Source organism: Podarcis melisellensis (genome assembly GCF_964234715.1).
Source record: "Podarcis melisellensis genome assembly, chromosome: 9".
NCBI lineage: Eukaryota > Metazoa > Chordata > Lepidosauria > Squamata > Lacertidae > Podarcis > Podarcis melisellensis.
The window spans coordinates 52993543-53018297 of record NC_138541.1 but is presented as its reverse complement, the minus strand read 5'-3'; the positions used below and the strand labels follow the sequence as shown (position 1 = coordinate 53018297).

The 24755-nt window shown below is 40.6% G+C and overlaps 1 protein-coding gene across 1 annotated transcript in view; it reads left to right on the top strand.

Annotated features, from left to right (window-relative positions):
• Positions 1-24755, top strand: part of SCFD2 (sec1 family domain containing 2) — a 148299-nt gene that overhangs the window by 20547 nt on the left and 102997 nt on the right. Inside the window, exon 4 of the mRNA XM_081926560.1 lies at positions 11477-11652. Coding sequence (XP_081782686.1) covers positions 11477-11652 — 176 coding nt within the window. The remainder of the gene's footprint in view (positions 1-11476; positions 11653-24755) is intronic.

Below are 24755 nucleotides of genomic sequence, written 5' to 3'. Positions count from 1 at the left end.
AATAATAATAATAATAATAATTATTATTATTATTATTATTATTATTATTATTATAGCTAATGGGGCCTCCTGCTGCCGCTGTGCCACCGGAGCACGATTTCTGTTCTCATCCTGAAGCAAAGTTCTTAACCTGAGGTACTATTTCTGGGTTAGCGGAGTCTGTAACCCGAGGTACCACTGTATTGCTTTCTTTGCCTTCAGTATCATGGGGCAACCTTGTATATCATATGGGCAACATCGTATACACCTTAAGCAACTAGGAATTCAATGCCGGCAAGTGAATAGGCTGACAAAGCAGGGATGGATTGTCCCAGGCGGAAGGTCATTTATCTTACCGTATGCAAAATTTGCTGTCTGAGGCTGCACAACCAGGGTCCACAATGGTTAGGCCAAAACTTCATTATGAGCAGTATTGTGTTAACTTTGTTATCCGAAAGCATTTGTCCCTTGAGCCATTCAGTAATTCCTTGCCCCTAGAAGACTGGAAAAATTTAGGGTGACTAAAGAGTTGAGTTGCCAAAGGGCAAGGGGCATGTAAGTTACCCATATTAGCTCAGTGCTGCTTCAAGATAGCAAATGCTGGCTTGTCTTGTATGATCTGAAAGTGCCCTTTAACTTTCCCCCCTCAGCTATCGGTTGCTGGAAAAACCTCTTCACACATTCAGGAAGGACAAAGGACAATTGCAAGCCAATGGTGGTTTCAAGCTTCTTTTTAGCATGTAGATATTTTAAACTTGCTTCATTATCTAAATCCAAAATGTAGCATCATCATCATCATCATCATCATCAACAACAACAACATTTCTCTACTGCCTTTCATTTGAGGATTACAGGGCAGCTGACAATACGAAAACACAAAAATACATACAGTAACAAACCAAAACACTACCACCCAGACAGTTTAAAAGGCCATAGATTGTTTAATTAGTCAAAGGCCTGGAAGAAGAGGCCTGGATGGACATTGTGTGTGCAAATTAACTTCAGAAGCTGCTTGAAAATCAGGGTCCTGATTTATCATTATAGCAGGAGTCATATGCAAGTGCCAAGGCTGAGTAAAAAGGCTATTTTTTCCACTTTAAAGACCTAAATATTATACCAGCTTTAGGAAAACTCTTGTTAAAATTGCCCTCAGGCCAGACCACATCTGAACAAAGCAGTTTTTGTTACTTGGGTGGGTATATGTGGTTTAAATATGCACTTAATTCTAATATTTTTAAATAATCATTTTTGGTTGTTTTAGGTTATGTGGATAAAAAAATACAGTGAGAAGGTCCAGAATTCTTCACATTCTATTCCAGACAAAGAAATATATACTAAGCTGGCATCTAAGAAGAGACGTACTTCTTTCTCGTTTTCACAACTTGGGGTTGAATATAGCACAGTAGCACCATGGCTGTCAATCATCATAGGCCTTATTTATGAATACTTCCTGAAATATTAACAAACCAAAGAGAAAAGAAGATGCCATGGTCAGGAAACCATCTTCTCCTGAAGAGGCCATCGGTGACATAAAAAAAAAAGTTTGTAATTTGCTTGTGTTGGTATTAAATTTTAAACTGTCTTGGCAGAAAGATGGTGTAAAGCACCTTAAATAAACAAATAAGTAATTGACAGGATATAATGCACCTTTATAACAAGGCAGTGAGCCAAGTTCTCCTCAGCACCACCATTAAGGAGGAAGTGCAGAAACTTTTATCCTGGGAAATTGGGACACAAGTGGTTGTGGATGTACATTGGAGAACTCACTTGCTCAGTTTTCCTGAGCGAATCCTTTTCTTGTCTGAGTGAATGTGTGCCATATACTCCTATTGGAAAAAATAAAACTACAGTGGTACCTTGGTTCTTGAACTTAATCCGTTCTGGGAGTCCTGAAACTGTTTGAAAACCAAGGCCAATTGGCTGCAGGAGCTTCCAGGTTTACGGCGTTCGGGAGCCGATCTGTTCAACAACTAAGCTGTTTGAGAACCAAGGTACCATTGTACTGCATTTGAGCCCACCATTGTATTTGGCTTCCATTGCATTGGTCAGCTTGACCTCCCCTGAGAGAGTGTGTGTCTTTTTGAGTACATAGAGACCCATTGTGCCCTGCTAAATGCAGAGTCTCTCTCTTGGTCCCCTGCCCATAATAACTGACATTTTGCTGTTATTGAACACTCCTCCGATACCAAGATATCTCTGTGATGTACATAGAGGATGCTTAGTTGGATATGAAATTAGATTAATGTTTGTTGTTCATTTCTTAGGGGTTATACCCAACTATGTCACCCAGGGTTGATGGTTGAAAGTCCATTGATTTCCATTGAGTGGAAAGATGCATCTCAGTGCATCTTAGATGGCAAACATATTAATACCCTGCCCATTTTTAAAGAACTCAAAGTTGCTTATAATAATAAAAAAAGAAAACTATGCAAAAAACCAACAGTATGTAGAGTGTTTATGCAGAAGAGCACTTACTGGAACATCAGAGAACTGGAGGGCAGATTTATATACACATTTACCCTATTCTAGTAAGTATTCTGCTAATATCTGCTTTCTTGTGTTTTGGATATATGTTAAGCCACCTCAGTTGGTAGGCAAGGTATAAATACTGCTAAATAAATAAAGACAGCCGTCATGGAAAACAGCATATAAATATAAATAATCAATTAAATAACAACAACAAAAAACAGCAATAAAGGAATAATAAAAAACACCAAGTAGTTAAACATATATTATTTCAATGCAATATTCATCAATTCAAAATGTATATATTCTTTGCACTGGTTTAGACAAGTCAAGTAGCAAAATGTAGCTGTATTTTTTAAAAAGGTTTTTATAGTGTAACATTCTTGCTAGTGTCCAAAAGGAAGTCAGGCTTGTTGAAAAACAGGCCTCTTATTTTTTCGTTGGGTTTCTTCTTCTTCTTCTTCTTCTTCTTCTTCTTCTTCTTCTTCTTCTTCTTCTTCTTTGCATTTTAACACACTTGAAGATATTGGGTTCCGAAAGAAAGTTCCATTCTGCGTCTAGCTTCCTGAAACAAAGGAGTGTTGTTCCTTCAGGAGAAGTACCGCTTCTTCTTTCCCCGATCCTCACTTCCTTTGCAGCCTCGTTGGTGATCAGATGCATATCTTAGAACGCTTCTGAAAGTGATGGTTCATGATGCTTTTGTTTAAAGCTTTGCTATTAGCATATTATTTGGCAGCAAAAGACACTTTGCTACAAATGTCCTTCTGTGGCTTCAGAAAGGGCCTGCCATGCTTGGCAGTTTTAACAGTGGACAGTAAATCTAGCCTGAGCCTGAATCCCTTTATTATCTCCCTTTATTGGCATGTTGAATGATGAAAGCTGAAACACCAGGAGGATAACAGAAACAAAGTGCTCTCTTCTGTTACTCTAACCCTCCATTAATGGAAGAAAGCCCTCTCAGTTCTTCCCTAGTAAACTATGCAGAATGCGACCTGAAAGACGAAAGCATCTCATTAAAGAGCACAAGGCAGACCTAGCCTACAGAAACAATATACCAGCGCAGCATGCTTTGTGAAAGAGGTTGGGATAAGGCTACTGTAAATCCCTTAAGTAGTTTGTAACTATCTGGCATTTTTTTTAAAAAAAAGTGGGGGGCACCATCAAAGGAAATGGCAGATTTGTTAGGGGTGTAAGGTATGCCTGAACTTTGTCTGCAAACATGAAAGGATATCCAAGATATGAAAGAACACAGCAACATGATCACCTCTGGATGTTATGAAATGAGAGAAATGGGAAGCACAAATTCCTTTTGCCTCCTGTTCCCCCATATCTTTGTAATGCTTGAATTGGAACTTAAGCATCTTTTACTTATACACACACACACACACACACACACACACACACACACACACCTTTCACAAAACTTTTAATATTGGACCACACCAGTCCTAATGGGAGATATGCAGCTTCAAATATGATCATTATAAAGAAGTGTAGTTTATTTGGTGGTGCTCGTCTTTTCCAGCATCTCATAATTTCTGAGGTTTCTGTGAAGGTGAAATAAGACGGTGCAAGCAAGATGTGGTTGCCAATGAGGCAGCTGTTCTGTGTTACTTTCTTTCTCCTTTTGTGACATCTCTATTTGCAGCCGTAAGGGCTAGGAACTGCCTTTGTCTTTAAATCAGAAACAAATTGCTCAAGAAGCTGAATTCTGCACCCAGTACTATGTGCTGCAGCTTCTGTCTTACACTTTTGCAGAACTGCAGAAGCTGGTATATTGCGTAGTTATTTTTAAAATATGAAGTGGTTTATAAATGCTTTTTTAAAAAAATGAATGGGAATCTGTGAAGGTTGATGCCATAAACACACCTTTCTCTATAAGCCTAGTCTGAAGTGCAGAGGGTATCCATGAGAGTGAGAGCCTTTATAGTGGTGACCTCCTCTGCCTATTGATTTTTTTTTTTCAAAGCTTGACTGGCGCTCATACAGGCTATGACTTCTGCATTCTTCCAGGCCCTTTAAGATTTTGATTTAAGTCCCTGTGATCAGGTTGGTGGTTTTAGCATATGTATTGGATGGCTATTTCTGGTTCTGTGCTGAGTATGGTGTTTTATTGTGCTGGTTTTGTATTTGGTTTTATTGTGGATTTTTATGTAGTATATTCTCCCTGTTGTGTTCCTATTTTTTAATTTTAAAGGGGGTGAGGGTGGGACTTCATCTGGCCAGTGGCCTGAATCCTAGGTTTCCCTGCTCCCAGTCGGCCACTCTTTACAGGTATAATAATAATAATTAACAATAACAATAAGGTATTATTATTACCCCGCCCATCTGGCTGGGCCTCCCCAGCCACTCTGGGCAGCTTCCAACAAAATATTAAAATACAGTAATGCATCAAACATTAAAAGCTTCCCTAAACAGGGCTCCCTTCAGATGTCTTCTAAAAGTCTGGTAGTTGTTGTTCTCTTTGACATCTGGTGGGAAGGCATTCCACAGGGCAGGTGCCACTACCAAGAAGGCCCTCTGCCTGGTTCCCTGAAACTTGGGAAAGGAAGGTAAATTAATAGCACAGCTGGATTCAATGGGCTTTCTAGGCCCTAATTTGCTGCAGTGCAGTCAATCCCAGCACCAGTGGCCTTGTTCACATTGCCATTCAGCTGATTGCTGGTGAGATCAAATCTACCATGCTTCTGAAGAATCAGGAGTGCACTTTAAGGCTCCTGACTGTGTGTGGGCCAAATCTACCTGTTCCACTCCTTATGTCACATATGTTGTCAGATGTGGGGCAGGTGGATGTCATACCCTCCAACATTTCTCTGATGAAAATAGGGACATCCTATTCTTATTTTACTTTTTATATACCCCACCCATCTGACTGGGTTGCCTCAGCCACTCTGGGCAGTTTCCAACATATATAAAAATAATAATAAAACATTAAACATTTTTTTAAAAAAACTTCCCTATACAGGGCTGCCTTCAGATGGGTTGGATAACTCCATACCCTCCAACATTTCGCCAGTGAAAATAGACATGTCCTGAGGAAAAGCGGGACATTCCAGGATCAAGTCAGAAACTGGGATGGCTTCTGTAAATCCAGGAATGTCACTGGAAAATAGCGAGACGTGGAGGGTCTGGGTTGTGGTTTTGAGGAAACTGCCTTGAAGACCTTATTAGGCTTCATGGCCAGAGGTTCCATTTATTTGGCATCTCATAAGTACAAATAATAAATGCTGTGCTGGATTTAACAATGCCAGTTAATTTACAGCGGTGGGAAAATAACCATAGTTTACTGCTGAAGAAAAGCATGGATATTGACTGATGAAACCGAAGGAGATCCTTAAGCGGTCTTTGGATTACAACCTATTTAGGCATTACACACAGGATGGAGGTAGGGTTTCTGTAGGAATAAGGGAAAATTACCATCTTTAGTGGCATGTCCTTGGAGGACGAGGGAACGTCGTTCAGCTGGATGTGATTCGTTGGCCTTAGTTCGGATACCTGTGATGCCGCTTCCAGCTGCAATAAAGCACTGCTTGTCTGAAGTGTATAATCTTGATGTGAACAAAAAAACTGAAACGAAAACAGGCATACTGTCATTAGATTAAATGTATGTACTGACAGATCTGTAATACATATTAGGTTTATGTCTCTAGCTAAATCAATTTTCACTTACCCTTATAAACCACGAAAAATTAGAACCAAAATACTGTTAAATAAAACCTGTGTGGAGACATTTACAAGCCAAATATGCTGGTAGTATGTTATCTTTGCATATTAAATTATGGCTGGCACATGGACACAGAATGCTTGGCCGACCTTACTTTTTCCTGTAACAAGGGAGTTTGCTGCCAATGGTCTTTTTCTTGGCATATCTTCCAACAAAATTTTGAGACTGAAGATACAGCAGGATCCTAATCTCAGTGTTTGTTTGTTTTTAAGATAGAAAATCGAAATACTCAAACTCAAATTCATATCTGAGTATTTTTACATGTCTAGCTGTGGATATATATTTTTAAATAAAGCTAATCTAAGAATAATTAAAGGGAAAGTGTATTGATAAAGTGTTCCCTATACATTCTGTATTCAGTGATGTAATTTTACAAATACTTTACCGTATTTTTCGCCCTATAGGGCACACCGGCCCATAGGGCGCACCTAGGTTTTTTTTTTGGGGGGGGGGAATAAAGAAAAAGAAATTATTTTTTTCCCCACGCGGGGCTGGGGCGGGGGAAGCCCGAGCTTCCCCCGACCCCAGCACCCAGAACAGGCTGCTATCTGCAAGCCTTGGGAGCCCGGCGGGAACTCCCGTGGGCTCCCAAGGCTTGCGGATAGCTTCCTGAAACCTGGAGAGCAAGAGGGGGCGGTGCGCACCGACCCCTCTCGCTCTACAGGCATCAGCGAAAGTCTGCATTCGCCCCATAGGACGCACACACATTCCCCTTCATTTTTGGAGGGGGGAAAGTGCGTCCTATAGGGTGAAAAATACGGTAAGTTTAATCCAATATTTGTAAGTAATATTTACTTTCTTGGTCTCGTGCTCATTTTTATGTTGTTTTTTTGTCCCCATGTCAAAATGCAAATATTATTTATTTTTTTGTTATTATACTGATGGCTGTCAAGTGTTTCCATCTTTAAGGTCGTGCCGTGCTCCAGTATTACATAGAGTGGTTTCAAGACCTACCAAAAAGGATCAGGTAGAAGTTGTGTTTCAGATGTGTAAAAGCCAAAGACATTTGTTGTCAAAAAACTTGTGAAGAATTATAGAAAAAATAATAGACACTATTTTATTAATCAGTAACCCGTATGCAGTAACTTGTTAATAGCAACAACAAATCCATGTACTACCTTTCTTTGTTACTTGTATGATGGAGTCATCGTGTGATTCCTGGGTTGGGGTACAATCCTGGTCTCTGCGGTCAGGCTCTGCCTCCCAATACCTGCATGTTTGCATGGTCATCTTGAAGAATGGCTCATGCCGAAGCTTCCATGCAATTGGGACACTCATTTCTATGTAACCGTGTGATAGTCTTTATTTACTATATCTATAAATAAATGAAAAGTCTCTCTTTTTCACCTTAATGAACTCTCTTCACTACTTCTCCTAACTACAGTGGTTCCTCGGTTTAAGAACAGTCCGGTTTAAGAACAATTTGGTTTACAGACTCCACAAAACTTTACCTCGGTCTAAGATTTGAGAACTTTACCTCGGTCTAAGAACAGAAGCCAAACGGTGGAAGGGCACCGGCAGCGGGAGGCCTCATTAGGGAAAGCGCGCCTCAGTTTAAGAATGTTTTGGTTTAAGAATGGACTTCCGGAATGGATTAAGTTCTTAAACCGAGGTATGACTGTACTTTGCAATGCTCTTGTTCATCACGTGACATTCCTTGCCAGCATTCTAAAAATACCAGGGTATTACGGTAAGGGGGCCAGCATTACTGCACTGGCATCTTCTGTATGCAGAAGATTCTGCCTCTTAGGTTGCATGCCAGTGCCGAAGCTTTCTAAGGATTTAGAGCTGAAGCATGCAATCCAAAGGGCCATTGGATGTGACTCTTTTGTGTATGATTTCACAATGCAGGTGGGGAGAATCATATGTACAAAACGTCATGACAGGGTCAAAGAGCAGGCTGGCTCCATAGGAAGGTAAGAGAATAACGAGGAGGTGAAATTGTCCTTGACAAGTGAAGTAAACAGAGATGTAGAAGTGAATGTGAGGAACTCCAGACAAAGTTGACACAGCTAATTGAGTCCCAGGGTATATGGTCTGAAGGCACATGAGCCCACCATCTTGCTGAAACTTAAGTGGGTGTGATTTTTCTGGATGGGAGTTTCTGGATGGGTGACTAACTTGGGAACAGCATATAGACTGCCTTAGGTTCTGTGACAGAACAGAGAGAGGATATAAATGTAAGAAAAGAAAAGAAACAAATAATGAACTGATACACCATGTAGCAGCTGATTACAAAAAGTGAAAATCCTTGGATGTGTTTACACTTTAAATGACTTGGAATGCAATCCTAGGCCTACTTACCTGGAGTAAAGCCCCACTGAATTCAGTAAGACTGATTAATGCATAGGTGTGGTTAGGATTGTGTTGTTGCTACTTAAAGAGGAGGAAAAGAATTCCAGCCACTGAGTTTAGTCAATCCAGCTAAGGATTGGCTAGTGTTGCCAAGGAGTTTGTGTGTGGCATTTTTATGCTTTTCTTCCTAACATGTTTTCCCCTTCTGAAAACACTTATTAGGTACTGGTGCAAAAGCAAAGTATATCTGTCCCTGGCATAATTGCTCCATAAGAGACAGATCTATGAATCATCACCAATAAGTCTCTACTTCAAATCTCATATTAGCTGGGGACTCAGTACGTAGATGCAGACAAGCCACACTCTTTCAGCCTTAGCCCGACATCAGGGAATTGGGTACAGGGACCATAACACTAACCAACCATCCAGGGTTGTTAGAATTATAACCAGAGAGCGTGTGAGAAAATCTTTGAACACCAGAAAGTGTTATATGAATCCCAAGTATTGTATTTTTTTATTATGGTATTCCACAGAGTTATTCTGCTTTCTGCAGTCTGGTTTGCTTGCAAAATGGAGAGGAACATAAGGAATCACTTATTGTTGATTGTCAGCTGAAAGCTTGGGGACCTCTGCAATTGAGCATCAACAAAAGCTGAACTGAATTTAACATACTTGGCCGGACTTGTATCCTTAGGAAAGAGGCCATATTCAGTTCCTTGAAGTTTACTCCCTATTAATTGGTCCCCAAAGAGATAATTAACTCTATGCATGTTCCAAAATAAAATACCCCATCTATTCAAACACCTTCAGCATTGATGGAGTCTCTCTTTTTTGTCACCTCATTCATCTGTAAAGTCTGGAGGAAAAGATCCACAGTCTTCTTTGGGATACTCAGTTTTAAGAACATGACATTTTTAGCACTGATCAATCAATCAATCCTGGAGCACAAAGTTTTCTTGTAATAATGCTTGTCCTACAAAACTACCACAGCCTTAATAAAAGGCCATTACTCATGAGATGTTTTCAACTGTGGTTTAAGTAATCTGAGTACAATGTTCATTGTGTTAGGGATTATAAGTCTGCATGTATGTTTTCAAATGCACCTTTCACAAATATACTTAGTCAAAAAAGCAGAAAGGACCAGGCACCCCACCCCCATTTTCTTTGAGTTCTTTAATGTGAAAAACCACAGCCTACCTCATTTCAAAAAATGTGTGTGCCCTCTGCACCTGGTAGAGTCTATGCACATTTTGTACTTGGGAACCCATAAGTGTAAAGTGTCTCTTGTAAGGACCATCCCTTAAAGAAGTTTAATAAAACGGCCTGGAACAGGGGACAGAGAGAGAGAGTGTGTGTGAAGCAGTGTGAAGTGAGGACATACATTTCCACAAAATAGAAGGAGTGACAAGCACATTAATATAGATGCATAAGGAAGTGAGAAACTTCAAATTTTGTTAAGTATCTATTGCTGTCCTTCATCCTCTTCAATCTGGCTTTAAGTCCTTGCTCTTGGCAGTACTTCAGGAGGATTAATAAGGCTTCTAGTTAAAATCAGGCTTTTTGACTTCACTAAGCTTGGAGATGGGTTACAATATGAACACAGTTTATTGGGCATTGCACCAGCAAAGGCCCGAAGTCAAATGCTCTAGGAAACCACAGACCATGGTGTTCTTCTCCAGTGAACAGCATACTGCAAATGACTTTTCCTCCTAACAGTGGGTGGTATCTTAAGGTTTATGAAATTGAAAGCTATTTTACACGTTCTCTAAATATAACGTTTTTGAGACGAAGGGGGGGGAGGTTTGCACCTTGTGGTTTTTTCTGTGCATGAAACAGATTCTGAATAAGTAGCAATAGATCATGACTGCTAAGGGTAAAAAAAGAGAAATCACTTATTGCAAAGCATCAGGGTTAATGTTTTCAGACCACTATGTCAATCTGCATGACAGCTTTAAAGGAAATAAATTATAGCATGACTGGGAGTTGAATGTTTAGTCTGAAAACAGACATGGCTGCGGCTGCATTTTTAGCCTTTGTGGGCTCAGCGAAGGACCCTTTTGTCAGCTTTTAGCCATGCGAAAGGGTTGGCAGCTTGAAGCATGTGATATTTTGCTGGTTTTGCCTTGATGTTTTGCAGAGAGTACTTTTTCTTGTGGAAGGAGACGTGTTGGGAAAGGGAAACTAAACCCAAAGATGTTCATCTTCTCGTGTAAGCACGAGAGCTGCTGTTGAACTTACTGAGATCTGGAATGGATTTTTGCACAGACCTTTGCAACGTTCTGCTAGCAGCTTCTTTCTGCCTGCCAAGAGTTATTTGGATGCCACCTTTTATGTTGGAAGGAAGGCATTTCCGAGTTCTGCCTCTAAAAACTCTGTTTGAAGCTGAAGGATGAAACTTGTATGATGCTGGCCCAGCAAGAACGGTGTTCCTCTTGTACACTGATGAAATTAAGAGGAGGGTTTTTGGGGTGGGGAGCATAATTGAAACTATGTATTTTGGTCCAGTTGTTCGAGAAACGTTAAGTGGTAGCACAATGCGTATCATGTGGGCAACAGATGGGATCACCCAAGGACACAGGGACCCTTTGCAGGGCGTGTATTTTGCCCTTCCATATGAATGAAAATTGGGCACCCATCGTTTCTTTTATTGCCTAGACAACCCACTACAACCATCAGATTCGCACAACAAATGCAGTGGCAGTTCATAAACATCTGTTTTTGGTCAACTGCGAGTTCCAAAAAGAGGAGACATAGGAGAGTATGCACCAACTTTCATACTGCTATGTTTATATGTACATGTTAATTACCAAAATTACTAGATGGTACTATGCCTGGGTAAAGAAAACCATTGTGAATTGGGGAGGGGGGGGAAGGCTTGTTCTGAATGAATAGCTGAGAAAAGACTTTGTCTCTTACTGGAGCACACTGCAGAAGTATTGCTCGTTATTGGTAACATTTGCTCCTTTCATCTACCTGCACATTGTTGAGAAGTGTCTACAATTCCTTTCACAGGGAGAGTCACTCCTGAGCAGCTCAGCTCACATATCCAACTCTTCAAAAAGAAATTTGAGGCCATTGAGAACCATTGTGGGCTTCTGCAGATTGCCTTGGCTGTTGTGCAGACACTGAAACACCCTCAGAGTGCCAAATGGGACAATTTCCTAGCCTTTGAAAGGCTACTTGTGCAGGTAAGATAAAATGTGAGATTTTTATGCCCTTTCCTCCAAGAAGTTAACAGTGGCACTTTTTAGGTAGGCCACCATCAAGATTCTAGCCAGGCCCCAGCCTTTGCTTCCATTAAAATCTGTAGATTATGCTCTAAACTAAACTTTCTTAAGTTTCCTTGAACTGATTAGAACAGTTAAGCATGTGCTTAAGTCTCACCCATGTAATCAGAACAACTGAGGCTGTAATCCTATAGAACTGACCTATAGATCTTTGAACTGACAAGAGCTTACTATCGAGGAAACATACAGTTATGTACTGAGTTGAATAGGATCCAAAATGCAGCAGTCTGATTGGTCCTAGAACAATAGGATCCAAAATGCAGCAGTCTGATTGGTCCTAGAACAATAGGGTCCAGAATGCAGTAGTCTGATTGGTCCTAGAACAATGCAGCAGTATGATTGGTTTGCAGGAGCCACCCAATCCAGCTTCAGATGGAAGTGAATCCACAACCTGATTGGCCTACAGGAGAATTCCGGAATTAGCCAATCATGTGCAGCCCATTGTATAAATAATGTATATAAAGCAGATACTTTGAGGGGACTTTCATTCATTCCTCCTCACCACTATGAGCTGAATAAAGAGCATGAAATCCACTCTCGACTCTGAGTATATTTCACATACATAGGATCAAACTTTTTAAAAAGTTGCCCGGCTTTGGCAAGATTGTGCCAATTGTACAGTATATAAAATATGGCTATACCACTTGTAATTTTATTTGAATAAAAAAAAGGAAATACAGGCTCAGCACTGTGCAAAGCCTGCTGAAAAAACAACAGCACTGTGTTGAACTAAATTCCGAGTGAAGGAAAAAAACGCAGAAGAAGAAAAAGGGCAGAAGGCAAGCAAACATTTTAAAATATACATTTTGATGGTTAGTTGTTACCAAGTCCTTTCTTAATCATACCCATCTCAGGATTTATACCCATTGCCTCCTAACCTTTATAATAGGTTTGGAATTGGAGCCAAAGCAAACTTTAGTCTCTGGCATTATAATTGTTTCCTAAGTATACATTCATTTGCTGCAGTCAAATGACAATTATTTTGAATTGCATTATCCATAAGGCTTGCAATTTTCTGAACTAGGACACACAGCCCTATTTCTAGCAGGCAGCGGGTTGTGAAGAGGGAAACTGTGGACCTAAGGGAAAACAAATCTGAGTTTCTAAGTTCAATGCTCGGAAAACATGGCTGTCCTTAGGGAAAGAATCATAGCTTCGTTGCAGAGGCTCAGAACCTAGCCTCTCCAGGTAGACCTGAGAAAGTCTGCTCTCCTGAAACCATAGACAGTCGCTGGCAGTCAGTGTAGACAGTACTGAACTCAATAGTCCACTGGCATGATTCCAGCATAAGGACGTTTCCTATGTACTGAATCATAATACATGATGCCAGCTTTCCAAGATGCTTCTTTTCTGCAAGGTGTAAAGTCAGAACTGTGCGATAAAGACTCTGATACACTTCTCTGTCTGCTTAAGATTATTATTTTTTTAAAGCGTTTATTAATTTCCCAATAAGAACATCCAATTAACATATCAAATCAAATCCAATAATAAAAAAAACTAAAATAAAAGAAGCCCAATTGTCTTCCAATTTGTAATAATTTTTTGTTTTGGCTTCCCACGGTCTGAATTCCGAAGCACTTTCAACATCATAGTCCTGCCTCTCATCATCATTAATGTTTTTCATAGTTCCATATCTCGATTTTATCCTCCACGTTTTTTAATACAATAAATTGCAAATCAACTGCACTCCTCTAAATGTTAGCTGCTGTTATATACCGGTACACCTAGATTAGTCTTTGTCCCTATAGTGCTCATGGGATTATAATTTTATAGGGCAGACCAGTATGTGCTTCCTGAACTTCCCAGCCCCATTCTCAGTCTGCAAATTTGGGCGAGACAATATGTGCTTTTGAGGGAGACGGGTTTGAAGAATATTCCTTTCTTTAATGGGAGAATTATGCTAGAATTAAATGTTGCTCCTAGGGGCACTTCTGTCATCCCCCCCCCCCACGTTAAACGTTTTAGAACAGAGACAACATAAAATAACACAAAAGAAGCAATTAAATGGCTGTGTACCACCTCCTGTTAAGATGAGCCACCCGCTAATTGGACCTTCATTTTCTCCAGATTAAGCCTCATCCAGTCCATTGCAGCCTGCAGACCTCTATTCAGCATGTCTGTATTGGATGAAAATTAGTAGAGTCACTCCAGCATATTGGTGACCCCCTGGATGCTTGCACCGTGTCATTTCATGTAAAAATCAAACATTGCAAACAAAGTAAAACCCTGTAGCACAAAGTCCACGGGGTACAACCATACCCTATTTTCATCTCCATGAAACAGTTTACCAGGCAAGAATGAAAGCACCGGAATGCTGTGTCCTAACTTCCTCAGTTCTCATTCTGAACAGTTGATCCAGAAGCACACCACACTCAATGGTGGTGGCGTCACCCAACTCCCAGTTCTTTTCCCACTAAAAGTTATCCAGCAGGTTGACCAAGGCTGTTTTGCTGCCAAAACAGAGATGGATGCCAGACTGAACTGCATCCAGATCATCAGTGTCATCCAAGAATTCCAGTACAGCCACCACCATTCAAACACCTTGCCCAGAGAGGGAAGATTTATGACCTGTTGATAGCTGTTGCAGACTTCTGGGTCCAGGGGTGATTTCTTAGGAATATCAGTTGTTAGCAGCAGGGACCACTATTAGCAGGGAACATGATGATCTGATTGAGAATCCTAATACAATGTGTCATGGGGAGACTTAAGTAAGGGAAAAATGCATTTTTCCTCCATCTGTGAGCTCCTCTTGTACACCATCTCCCGATGCATTTTATAGACTCTGCAGTTTTCTAGATTAGGGCTGCTGCAATAATTTGTGCTTCCTAAAAACATAAACTTTCTGGAAAAAAATTCATAGCTCTCAATCAGGAATGGGCAACCTGTGGTCATGCAATTGACATGTCGCATGCATGCCGTGGAACATGCTAATGTGTTATTATTTTTGTGCGGAGTGCACACATCACGTGGCATGTACACATCATGCACACGTCACCACAGAATATTGAGCTCTTTGTGCCAGCTAATACCTCCTTGCTGGTTATCTTGAGTCACCCACTCAGCCAAATTCCAGCATATGGGAGAGAAAGTAGATGTACTAAATAGCTTATATGGTGACCTATTTAATCTGATGTCTTGCAGAGAGAAAAAACATATTTTGTGCAGATAGACACTCTTAAAAGGCAAGACATTTTATGGATCGCCTTGAGAGAGAAACAGGTTTACACAAGTTGCAAATTGCTGAATATCTGCAAGGCATTTTTGAATGATTAGTATCACACATTGATATTACTATAGCCAATTTTAGAGGCACACCATCATCTTATAAGGAAGAGGCAAATGTGTGTCACATCTGGTGAACATCTAGAGACTTTCTGAAAAACATCATCACATTTTTTGTGCTTGGAAGTATGCACTAATGCCCTTGAGTTAGCTTCTCCTGCTATGAATGTTTTGAAATTGCAAAACTTCCAAAGATAACAGGAACATGTTTCACATAATTGGGAGCGATTGCTTTGCGATGGATGTCCTCATGTGTTTTTGTATCCCAACGTTGGTTGACATTTCGTGCCTTGTAAATACATCATGGATGCCATTCTTGTGTTTGTGGAGGGATTTTAGCTGCTTTCCCCTTGACCCGAAGAGGAATCAGTTGAGCTAATACTCCAATCCAAAATTCATTGGGCAGGATCCAAAAGAGCTACTTCTGACCAGGCCCAAGGGTTTGCAGAAACCCAGTGGAGTTTTTGAGTCCTTTTCTTTCAATAGCTGACTCCACACTGGTCTTTTTACAGTTGCAGTTTCAAAAGCAGTTTATTATGCCATATGGAAAGCTGGAGCGGGTGCTCCTGTTTTGAAGAAAAACAACCCTAATGCCCCCATTGAGTATACAGAACTATGCTCAAGAACTATACAATGATGATGATGATTCTGGCTATATTATGGGGGGTGGGATGTTTACCATAAAATCTAGATACTTGTTTTTTGCTTCTATAAACTCTAGATACAGATTATCTTCTTTTTGAGAAATGTTAACATTCTTGAAACTGATTGTAGTATAGTTTTAAACAACTGCTTTTTCAACCCACAAGCAAAGCCAACTACCCAGGCCACAATCTTCATCTTATCTGCTCACCAAAAGAAAAATTGTTCCCTCCTGTATGTGTGCAGTCTATATGGAACAAAAAGAAGAAGCAGCAAAACTGCCCTTCAGGGCAGAATTTCATGGTTGTTCAACAGCTTTGAATGCAGGACTTGTGAGGCATTTGCAGGGTGGACTTGATCAGCAGCTGAAACACTTAACCTCTCCCATAGATGCCTGTTCTCCTACTGATAGGACTGTTTCCCCTCCTTGCTTCCAGTTTCTGAGACCATGTAGAAATAAAATAATTTAATATGTCCACCGCAGGCAGGAATTGGCAGGGGAGGAATGGTAGGCTGGAAAATGTTTTAAGCACCTCCTCTGTCCTGATAATTTCCCCCTACAGTTGATCCTTCAAATGAGGAACCCTGGATTTCCCAGTAAAGTCTACTTTTGCCCTTAGACTGTGTCCTTTCTATTTTCATTTAAAGTCTGTACAGATATACGGTCTATCTATGTTCATCTACCCTGCCCCTTCAATAGATTTTACAGATTTAACACTGCGAATTTTAGTCTGTTTAAAGTGATATATGTTTTCTTGTTCATTGTATTGGTTTTATGTTGCACACTACCCTGAAGTCTGACATGAGGAAGGGCTATATAAAAGTGTTTTAACATGTATGATTTGTCTGCTTTGAAAAGGAGCTGAACCCACAGTGTTGGGTCATTTCATGAGCATCTTTCCCAGCTTTGAAATGGGGCAGCTGCCCTATTGATGATTTTCAGTGATTACTACAAGGTAGCATTGAGAGTGTTTCAATAATAGGGAACGGAATGATTCCTGCTCGGCTAGAATTATCATTGCAACCAGGATAAGAAACATCACCATTGCTCTAAATAGATTTCATTTTCTTTTAGGGATGTCAGAACATAAACAAATCAGATTAATTACATAGGATCATGATTTCATCACATCCAGTACCTGAACTCCGCTTGGCAGGGTTCACTTAAGAAGGAAAAAGAGGACTGAAACAGTGCCTGTAAATACCGGTAGTTTTGAGGATCCATGTAAAAGGCAAAAATAATCACTTTTGAATAGGTTTCCCTGCTCTTGAAATAGTTACTTTTGAGGACATTGAGAGAGAACATTTGGCTCAACTCTAGTTTTGATTACTTGGTTTTGATTCCTAACTGTTTTCATGGAAGAATGGCAGCAAAATTTGAGAACAGTGTACTTTCCCCTCATTCTTCTTCCTATTATGTAGAGCAAAGTTAAAGTTTGCCCTGATATCTGTTTACACTTTATCCTCAGGTGCAAGTAACACAATCTTATTTGGGCACGCAGAATGGGAAGCCAAAACTTAAAGCACGTTTGGTTGGTGTAGACTGACAAAGTAAGGACAGGAAAAAAATCTTGCTCCTGATTTAATAATAAACTTGAATTCCCTTTTGCAACATGACTTTTGACATAGCAAGAAGTCCAAAATGAAAACCAGAGTGGAGTGAACGTCTTGAAAGAAATGTGCCTTCAATTAGCCCTTGCAAAGGCGCTTTCTCTGGTAAAAAACTTCAGGTTGAAAAGTTCATGCACACGACTTCAGCTTGGTTCTTGCAGCTTATTTGGAATTTTGGGCTATTCAAGCATATATCTCTGTACAGTTAATGTCAGGGGCTCCCAGTAACATAACTTAAGTCAAACCAAACCATATTTCACCTTTCATTATCTCATTGAATATTTCAGTTTTGAGTTGCAAGACATCTCAAGATGCTAACCTCTCTCTTTCTCTCTCTATCCCTTTCACATTAATTATTTTTGTTGATCACATATAGACCTAACATATGTGCCAGACAGAAGAAATGTAGAATAATGTCCATGTCCTAAAACTATTGTATTTTAAAAGATTTTTAAGCTATCAAATCTGCAGCAAGAATGCACATTTGCCAAGCAACCTTTTCCTTCTAATTTTGGTTTATGCATGTAGGAAAACAGGAGTACAGAATATTGTACTTGTTAACTATCCTTCTTGAGCCAGGCATCCTTGATGCCCGGTGCTAAGAAGTCTGGCCATGTAGGTTCAAGTATTTTCACCTGGAACTTTAAACCCTACATGGATAGGAAGAACTACACAACTGTGTATAAAAAATGGGATTCAGGTTGTGCTTCCCAAAATGCAATGTTATCTCCAGCAAGACAGTTTAGAAACTGTATGGTGTTTCAAAGGTAGCTTCCAATATGGCCTGGAGATCTACTGTTCAAAGGGGAACTGGGAAAGCTGATTTCAGGCCATTGGTCTACTTAAGTCTACACTTACTGTAGTCTACACCTACTGACACTACTTCTCCAGGATTTCAGACCTGGATCTCTCCAAGATCTACCTGGAGATGCTGGGATTAAACCTGGATCATTCTGGGGGTAAAGCAGATGTTCATCTACCAAGCAACATCTGTCAGTAAGTCAGTAAGCCCCTGCAGCCAATCAGAAGCCGCTGAAACCTCATCGGATGTTTGGGTTCCAAAAGAATGTTCGCAAACTGGAACAATCACTTCCAGGTTTGTGGCGTTTAGGAGGCAAAACATCCGAGTTCCAGGGCGTTTGGGATCCAAGGTACGACTATCTCCAAATACCTGAAGAAGCAGGTATTTTTAGCCAGGCATTGGAAACTTGCTAATGTAGCCATCTGTACCTCCAACCACACTGTGCAGATGGAATAAAGAAGTAGAGCTTGCTGCCTACATATTGAGGACACCAAGCCCTAAACCCCTGATAACCACGCCCAACGTCTTCATGTGGATGTTAAATAGCATTGGAGAATTAATGGAAGTGAGGGAAGTCACAACACAACTTTTTAAGGGGAAACACAGGATTCTGCACTCTCTAGAAACAGCCCTGCAGGTAGCAACAAAACCCTTGTATCACAACATCTCCATCTCCCAGTCCCCAAATGGATGAGATTATCAAGGAAGATCACTAGGGTCACAGTTTCCCTTTCTCTCAATATAGATCATCCACCAGAGAAGACTAACGCCATCCCAGCTCTTTGGAACTGGGTCTAGATTGGGGGGGGGGGGTATTGAAGGAGTAATATTCCCGAAAAGCTTGTCAGTATAGATGTAGAAGAATGTTCCCTGCCCACAGTACGTTCCATCACTGTCACTTGCATTTCCTCTTCTGTTAATTGAGTTGGCCTCTGGGCATCCTCTCTGAAGGATTCATGCTCACTGATCAAGCTTGCATTTCAATTTCCAGGAAATGAAGCTAGATGCAAATGAACGTAGCAAATTCCATAAATAAATAGAACAAATTGTGTGATTGCCAACCTTCTTGTTCTACATTTCCGATACAGATAAATGCCCCAAGGAAGATTTAGCATGTACCTTTGCAAATGTAAGAACATTTCTTCCCTGCTGCCTGCCTCCTCATCTTCCCTATGTTTGAAAAAATAAGTAAGAATTTTCTGGTGTAGGGAGATGTTATTTTGCTCTTTTGAATTAGATGTCTGAATGGATCTTCTTATTAAGCCCTGACCTTGGTGCCCCCCAAAGCAGCAAGAAAGATCCTTGTACGTAATAGCACTGCTCTGAGTTTTCATGAGACCGAATTATTGCTACAAATAAAGTACTGGAAGAAGGCACAAAAAATATTTACTGAACCTTCCTGCCTTCCACTTCTTCATCTGTTGCCAGCTTGATTGCAGCTGCTTAGACATTTTTAACTTGGAAGGGTATTTTCCATATATGATCTCAGCCAATGAGAAATCTTGTGTAGACCAGGGATGGGAAGGTGTGGCCCTACAATTTTGTTGGACAGCAACTTATGTCAACCCTAATCAATGACCATGCTGGGTGGGAGAAACATGATTTGTTCCAGCAAGGGCAGATGAAGGTGTCCAATTGGAGGAAAGGGATAAAAATGTAAAATAATAATAATCTAGAAGACTAGTGATGAGTTAGCATGTGATGTGGTCCCACAGTTGTAGTTGGATCAGATCCTTGATACTTTAACCCTCCTGCACAGCTCTCAAACACTTTGATAACTGAATGTTGCTTAGATTAAATTTATAAATGCACACTGTAAAACAGGTTATTTTTTAAAACAACAACTCAACTTTTGTGTTTCCCTGATGGCCCGTTAGCCTATTTTTATACTCAATAAACATGAATGGGTGGGCTGGGGTTTGTGGTTTAATCATGTAACAGTTGTTCACTCTCCTTCCTCCAGTGCAAGCTTCAGAGAATCAGGGACTTGGGAAGAGATCCCATCAGCCAATTAGTGCTGCAGAAATTACGAACACTAAGCATTCTTGTTTGTGCTAAAACATATGCCCTTTGTCCATTATAGAGATGCATCAGATGACTGATTCTAGTGTCAAGTCCTGGCAATGAGGGTGTTGTTGTTGTTGTTGTTGCTTCCCCAAAGGGAGTGAAAAGCATTTGAGATGGTGTTTTTCAGCGCGCCAGTTGGTTTCCTTGCTGAACACTTCTGCCAAGGGTTATGAAGCATAAAACCACACCATTGTTGGGAAGAAAACTGCCACAGTGTCTGTGCAGTGTTTTGCTCCATTTCCTTAAAGACTGCTCCCACCCCACAAGGACGAAGTATATTGTACCCTTATGTTTTCTAACTTTCAAAGCTTGTATCCCAGGTTGAGTCACTGAATTGTTTTTCAGAGCACAGTTGGCTTATGTGTGAGTGTATGCATAGAATGACTATCCTCTGCTTTGCGCCTTAAGAATTAATAACCCTATTCCGTTTAAATGAAATGAGACTGAAGAGTGTTCTGCTGAAGTTAAGCATCAGTTTTGTTGTTTTCGTGATATATTTTTTTGACAAGATGAAACTCAGTACACAGGAATCTTGTCTCTTTCCTCCTTCCAACCTATCTTACAGTTTAGCAATTTAGTGCAATACTGCCATCTTATGGTTGGGAAAGTAGAATGGTCTCTCGGACAAATTGTGTCTGCATACTCACACTTGCATTCACACATACAGAGAGAGAGAGAGTGAAAGAGGGAGATTTGAGGAGGCTAAAATTATCTAGCAGTTATTTCAGTTTCATGGTGCCACTCTTAACATAGCTTTCATTATGTTCCACATATTTGTGCAATGCACAAGAGTGTGCAAGTAATTGCTTTGTACTTGTCTTTTCCAATTAATCACTGCTGAAACAATAAGGAGCAGAATCTTAGGCGATACAAAGAATTGCAATTTGGTCTATCGTCTCCTGTGGTGGTTTTGTGTTTTGAACAGTAAGCACGAGTCTCTTAGTACAAAAATCCGTTGAACGGAATGTTTGTTGGCTTTCTTCCAAGTCAAATAAAGCCGCCTGCAAAATCTTCTCTCCGCTTTCTGTGCCGAGACAATAAAGCTCAGCCCTGTTTAAGGGTTTGAGAGTAATTCTGCATGTGCGAGTTGTTTCCTAGTGCTTTGTAAATTTCTGTATTTGGGATTGGGATTGTTTCATTTTTAACAGTAGTTGGTGACATTCTTGTTGGTAGGGCACCCTTTCTGCAATGGCATAACAAATCAAACTCCACTTATCACATGAATCATTGTTAAAGTCAGCAGTAATCCAGTGTGTAAAATCTACCCGTAAAAGCTGGGAGGAGGGAGTGAGGATCAAACCTGGAACACATTAAATTAGTTCCAGTATGTCCAGGGCAAGGCTCTGCATTGCTTGCTTAAGCAGGCAAAGCGGAAACAGGCAGTTTATAACAAGCAGTCTGGTTCAAGAACAGTGGGGTTCATTTGAAAAAGATTTATATCCCTCACTTACATAAACATTACAAATGCAGGCTGCAAGTAGGGAGGCAAATCTTTATCGAAATCTTTCTTAAGAACTTTTTCATTGTGAATAAAACGGACAGCATGTACTCTTGTTTGAAGATTCGCCAGTATTTGCACAATAATGTTTTTGGTGTTCTTGGCTAATTAAAACACTTTTCTTGTCTTCTTCTTTTTTTGCACAGCTATAGCAGACCACCTACCATTAATTTTCTTTTTTTGTTGAAAGCATTAGAATTTGACAGGAGCAGAGAAGCAGAGAACAGTCAGCAGTTCTTCCTTGCTTTGATTGCTATACAGAAATTTTGTTTTCAGTTTTAAGGGGGAAATAACTGTGGGGTCTTTGTCTGTCTATCCATCTGTCTGTCTCTCTCACCCACTCATACACACACACACACACACACACACACACACACCTATCTACCTAGTGAGCAAAATGTGGTAGATTTGTTTACTGTGACGTGACATTTTAATAACTTGGGCTGTAAAATGTTAGGAGCCCATGTGTCTTCGGTTTTAATGCCACTCTCACTGTTATGGGCACAGCCAAGTCTCTGTCCTGCAGCTTCCCATCTGTAATAAGGGGAATGACACTACCTACCACTTACCACATGTTTGTAAGAATTACTGGGAGAATTCTTGTGAACATTTTTAGCCTATCACAATAACAGAGATCCTGCTAGGAGGCTTCTCCTTAAGGTAACAAATCCATGCATCAGTTATGCACCCGTTCTGTAACAATGCACAAAGCATCGGAACAGAATGGTAGACCAGAGAGATGTCCGGTTATTGCTTTGCCAGGATCTCTGAAGCAGGGACTTCTCCTTCATGTAAAGACAGGCTCTGGCAGATTGAGCAGATGAGACCAATCGTGGGGCCCTGCAGTCAAGAAGGTGGTTTCTGCATGTTCTGTAGGGGGAGGGAGGGGTAGATGGGGTTTGTCAAGCTGGGAGGATAGCCCATCTAGGATAAGGAAAGCTCTGGTCCTAAATCGCTGCTGCTTTGTGGGATGTCTTCAGGAGAAGAAAAGGCTAAGGAGTAAACTCTACACAAATCCAGAGCGGAGTCCCTAAGGCAGTTAGATGGTACGTTGTGTGCCTCCTTCTAAAAACTACTGCAGCCAAGCTGGTGCCAAATGTATCGCTCTGCTTTTCTTTGCAACATACAGTGATCCCAAGAGCGGGGTCTTGTTGTCTGAGCAGCCTAGGACCTCCATACACACTGTCCAGGCTTGTGCCTTGGGGAAATCGCTTTGGTGCCGCTAACATGTGGTTAGACTTCGCCCCCAGAGGCACACTCCATTGTTTCTCGAGACAGATGGGTGCCAAGAACAGCAACAGCAGCAGCAACAACAACAACAGGGTACTTCAGGACACTTCTTCTACATATAATAAGGAGAAAGGGGCAGTATTTCCTACCATAGAAGTCCACATTCATGATACCTATTTACTTTGCACCTCTACTGTGAACAGTATTTGAAAAAGTTGTTTACAGCAAGGTCAAAGTACATATAACACACACCCTTTCAACACAGTGAGGTTTTTATCTTTCAAAATATCATAAAAATTTAAAATCTAATAAAACTTACTAGCATTAACTGAAATTCCCCAACAGGACGGTTAGTCCTATTAAGGCCCAAGGCCATGGACCACTGTTTGGCTGAAGTACAGTTGGATCAGTTGAGGATGGTGCCGCTCTGATCTGCTATTTTGGGTCCTCTTACATCACAGCTGATCCTTCCAAGTGGTCTTTCTGAAGCACAGGTCATTTGCATGTCCTCAGTCTTTCTCATAGTTAGTTCATGGTTAGTTTATGGTCTGGTTCACAGGATCAGTTCCTGATTTAATAAACCAGGACATGCACAACCTGCCTGTTGGTGGCTGGAGCTCTTTTGAGAGTGCTTCATTCTTCCCTTTTCAGGAGCAGCTGAACAAGCCGGGATTCAGCTCTTAACCATCGTTTCCTGTTACCTGTGAACCCAGAAACTGTGGTTAGTGGCTTACAAGTCAGGATGTTAAGCCAACTTTAAATCGTGGAACTGGATCAGAAGAAGTGAAATATTTTACTGCTGTTATTATCATTCGTGCGTAGTTTTGATATTTAATGTGGCTTTAAACCTTTTTTCAGTGTTTTAAAGCACTGTGGGAAGATGGTATGTTTTGAACCGCAACATATATATTTATTAAATACACATTAAAAAGTCACTAACCATGATTTACAGGTTTGCACATTCTTAGGAAGTTAGGGTGAAAAGCTGAATTCTCAATTATTTGTGTGAAGGGAAAAGGAAAAGCAGAAAAGAAGCTATATTTGAGTGCATACTACTCGTTCATACTGATCACCCATTGCTGTTACTAAGACTTTTGTGGTGGCTGAGGTTTGCAGTTTGAACTTGGTCATCGTTAACAGCTTCTTGGTTGAGAGTGCAGATGAGTAGACTTAAAAGCTCCAACTTTTGCAGATATTCATGCTACAAAATCCAGGCTTCTTGTAAACCTTCTTAGGAGTGCTTTAAAGAAAAACAATGGCCAGCTTCTATTCCTGCTGACCCTTCACTAAGCCAATCAATTGCAACAAAATACAGTGGTACCTCGGGTTAAGTACTTAATTCGTTCCAGAGGTCCGTTCTTAACCTGAAACTGTTCTTAACCTGAAGCACCACTTTAGCTAATGGGACCTCCTGCTGCCGCCACACCGCTGGAGCCCAATTTCTGTTCTCATCCTGAAGCAAAGTTCTTAACCTGAAGCACTATTTCTGGGTTGGCGGAGTCTGTAACCTGAAGCGTATGTAACCCAAGGTACCACTGTACCCATAACTTTATGTTTGGTTAATTTGCAAGTGTGCTATAGTCACAAATATAACGACATGCTGCCCAGAAGAGCAACTTGTTGAATTCTATGTTTCCGTGAGAGTTTGGAAGATTTGGCATCTGGCAATTATAGGTATTTAATTTGTTATTAGGGGAGGGTCACTTGTTTTTAAGCCTTCCATTTATGGTGTAATAAAGTCAACAACAGAATCTTGACAGGTTCCACTGAGAAAAAACCAGAGCAATCAAGAAGCTTAAAGTTTAACGGAGGCAGGAAATTGCCACTCAGAAAGGAGAAGGTGGATGGGAAGGAGCATTGAGCAAAGAAAAG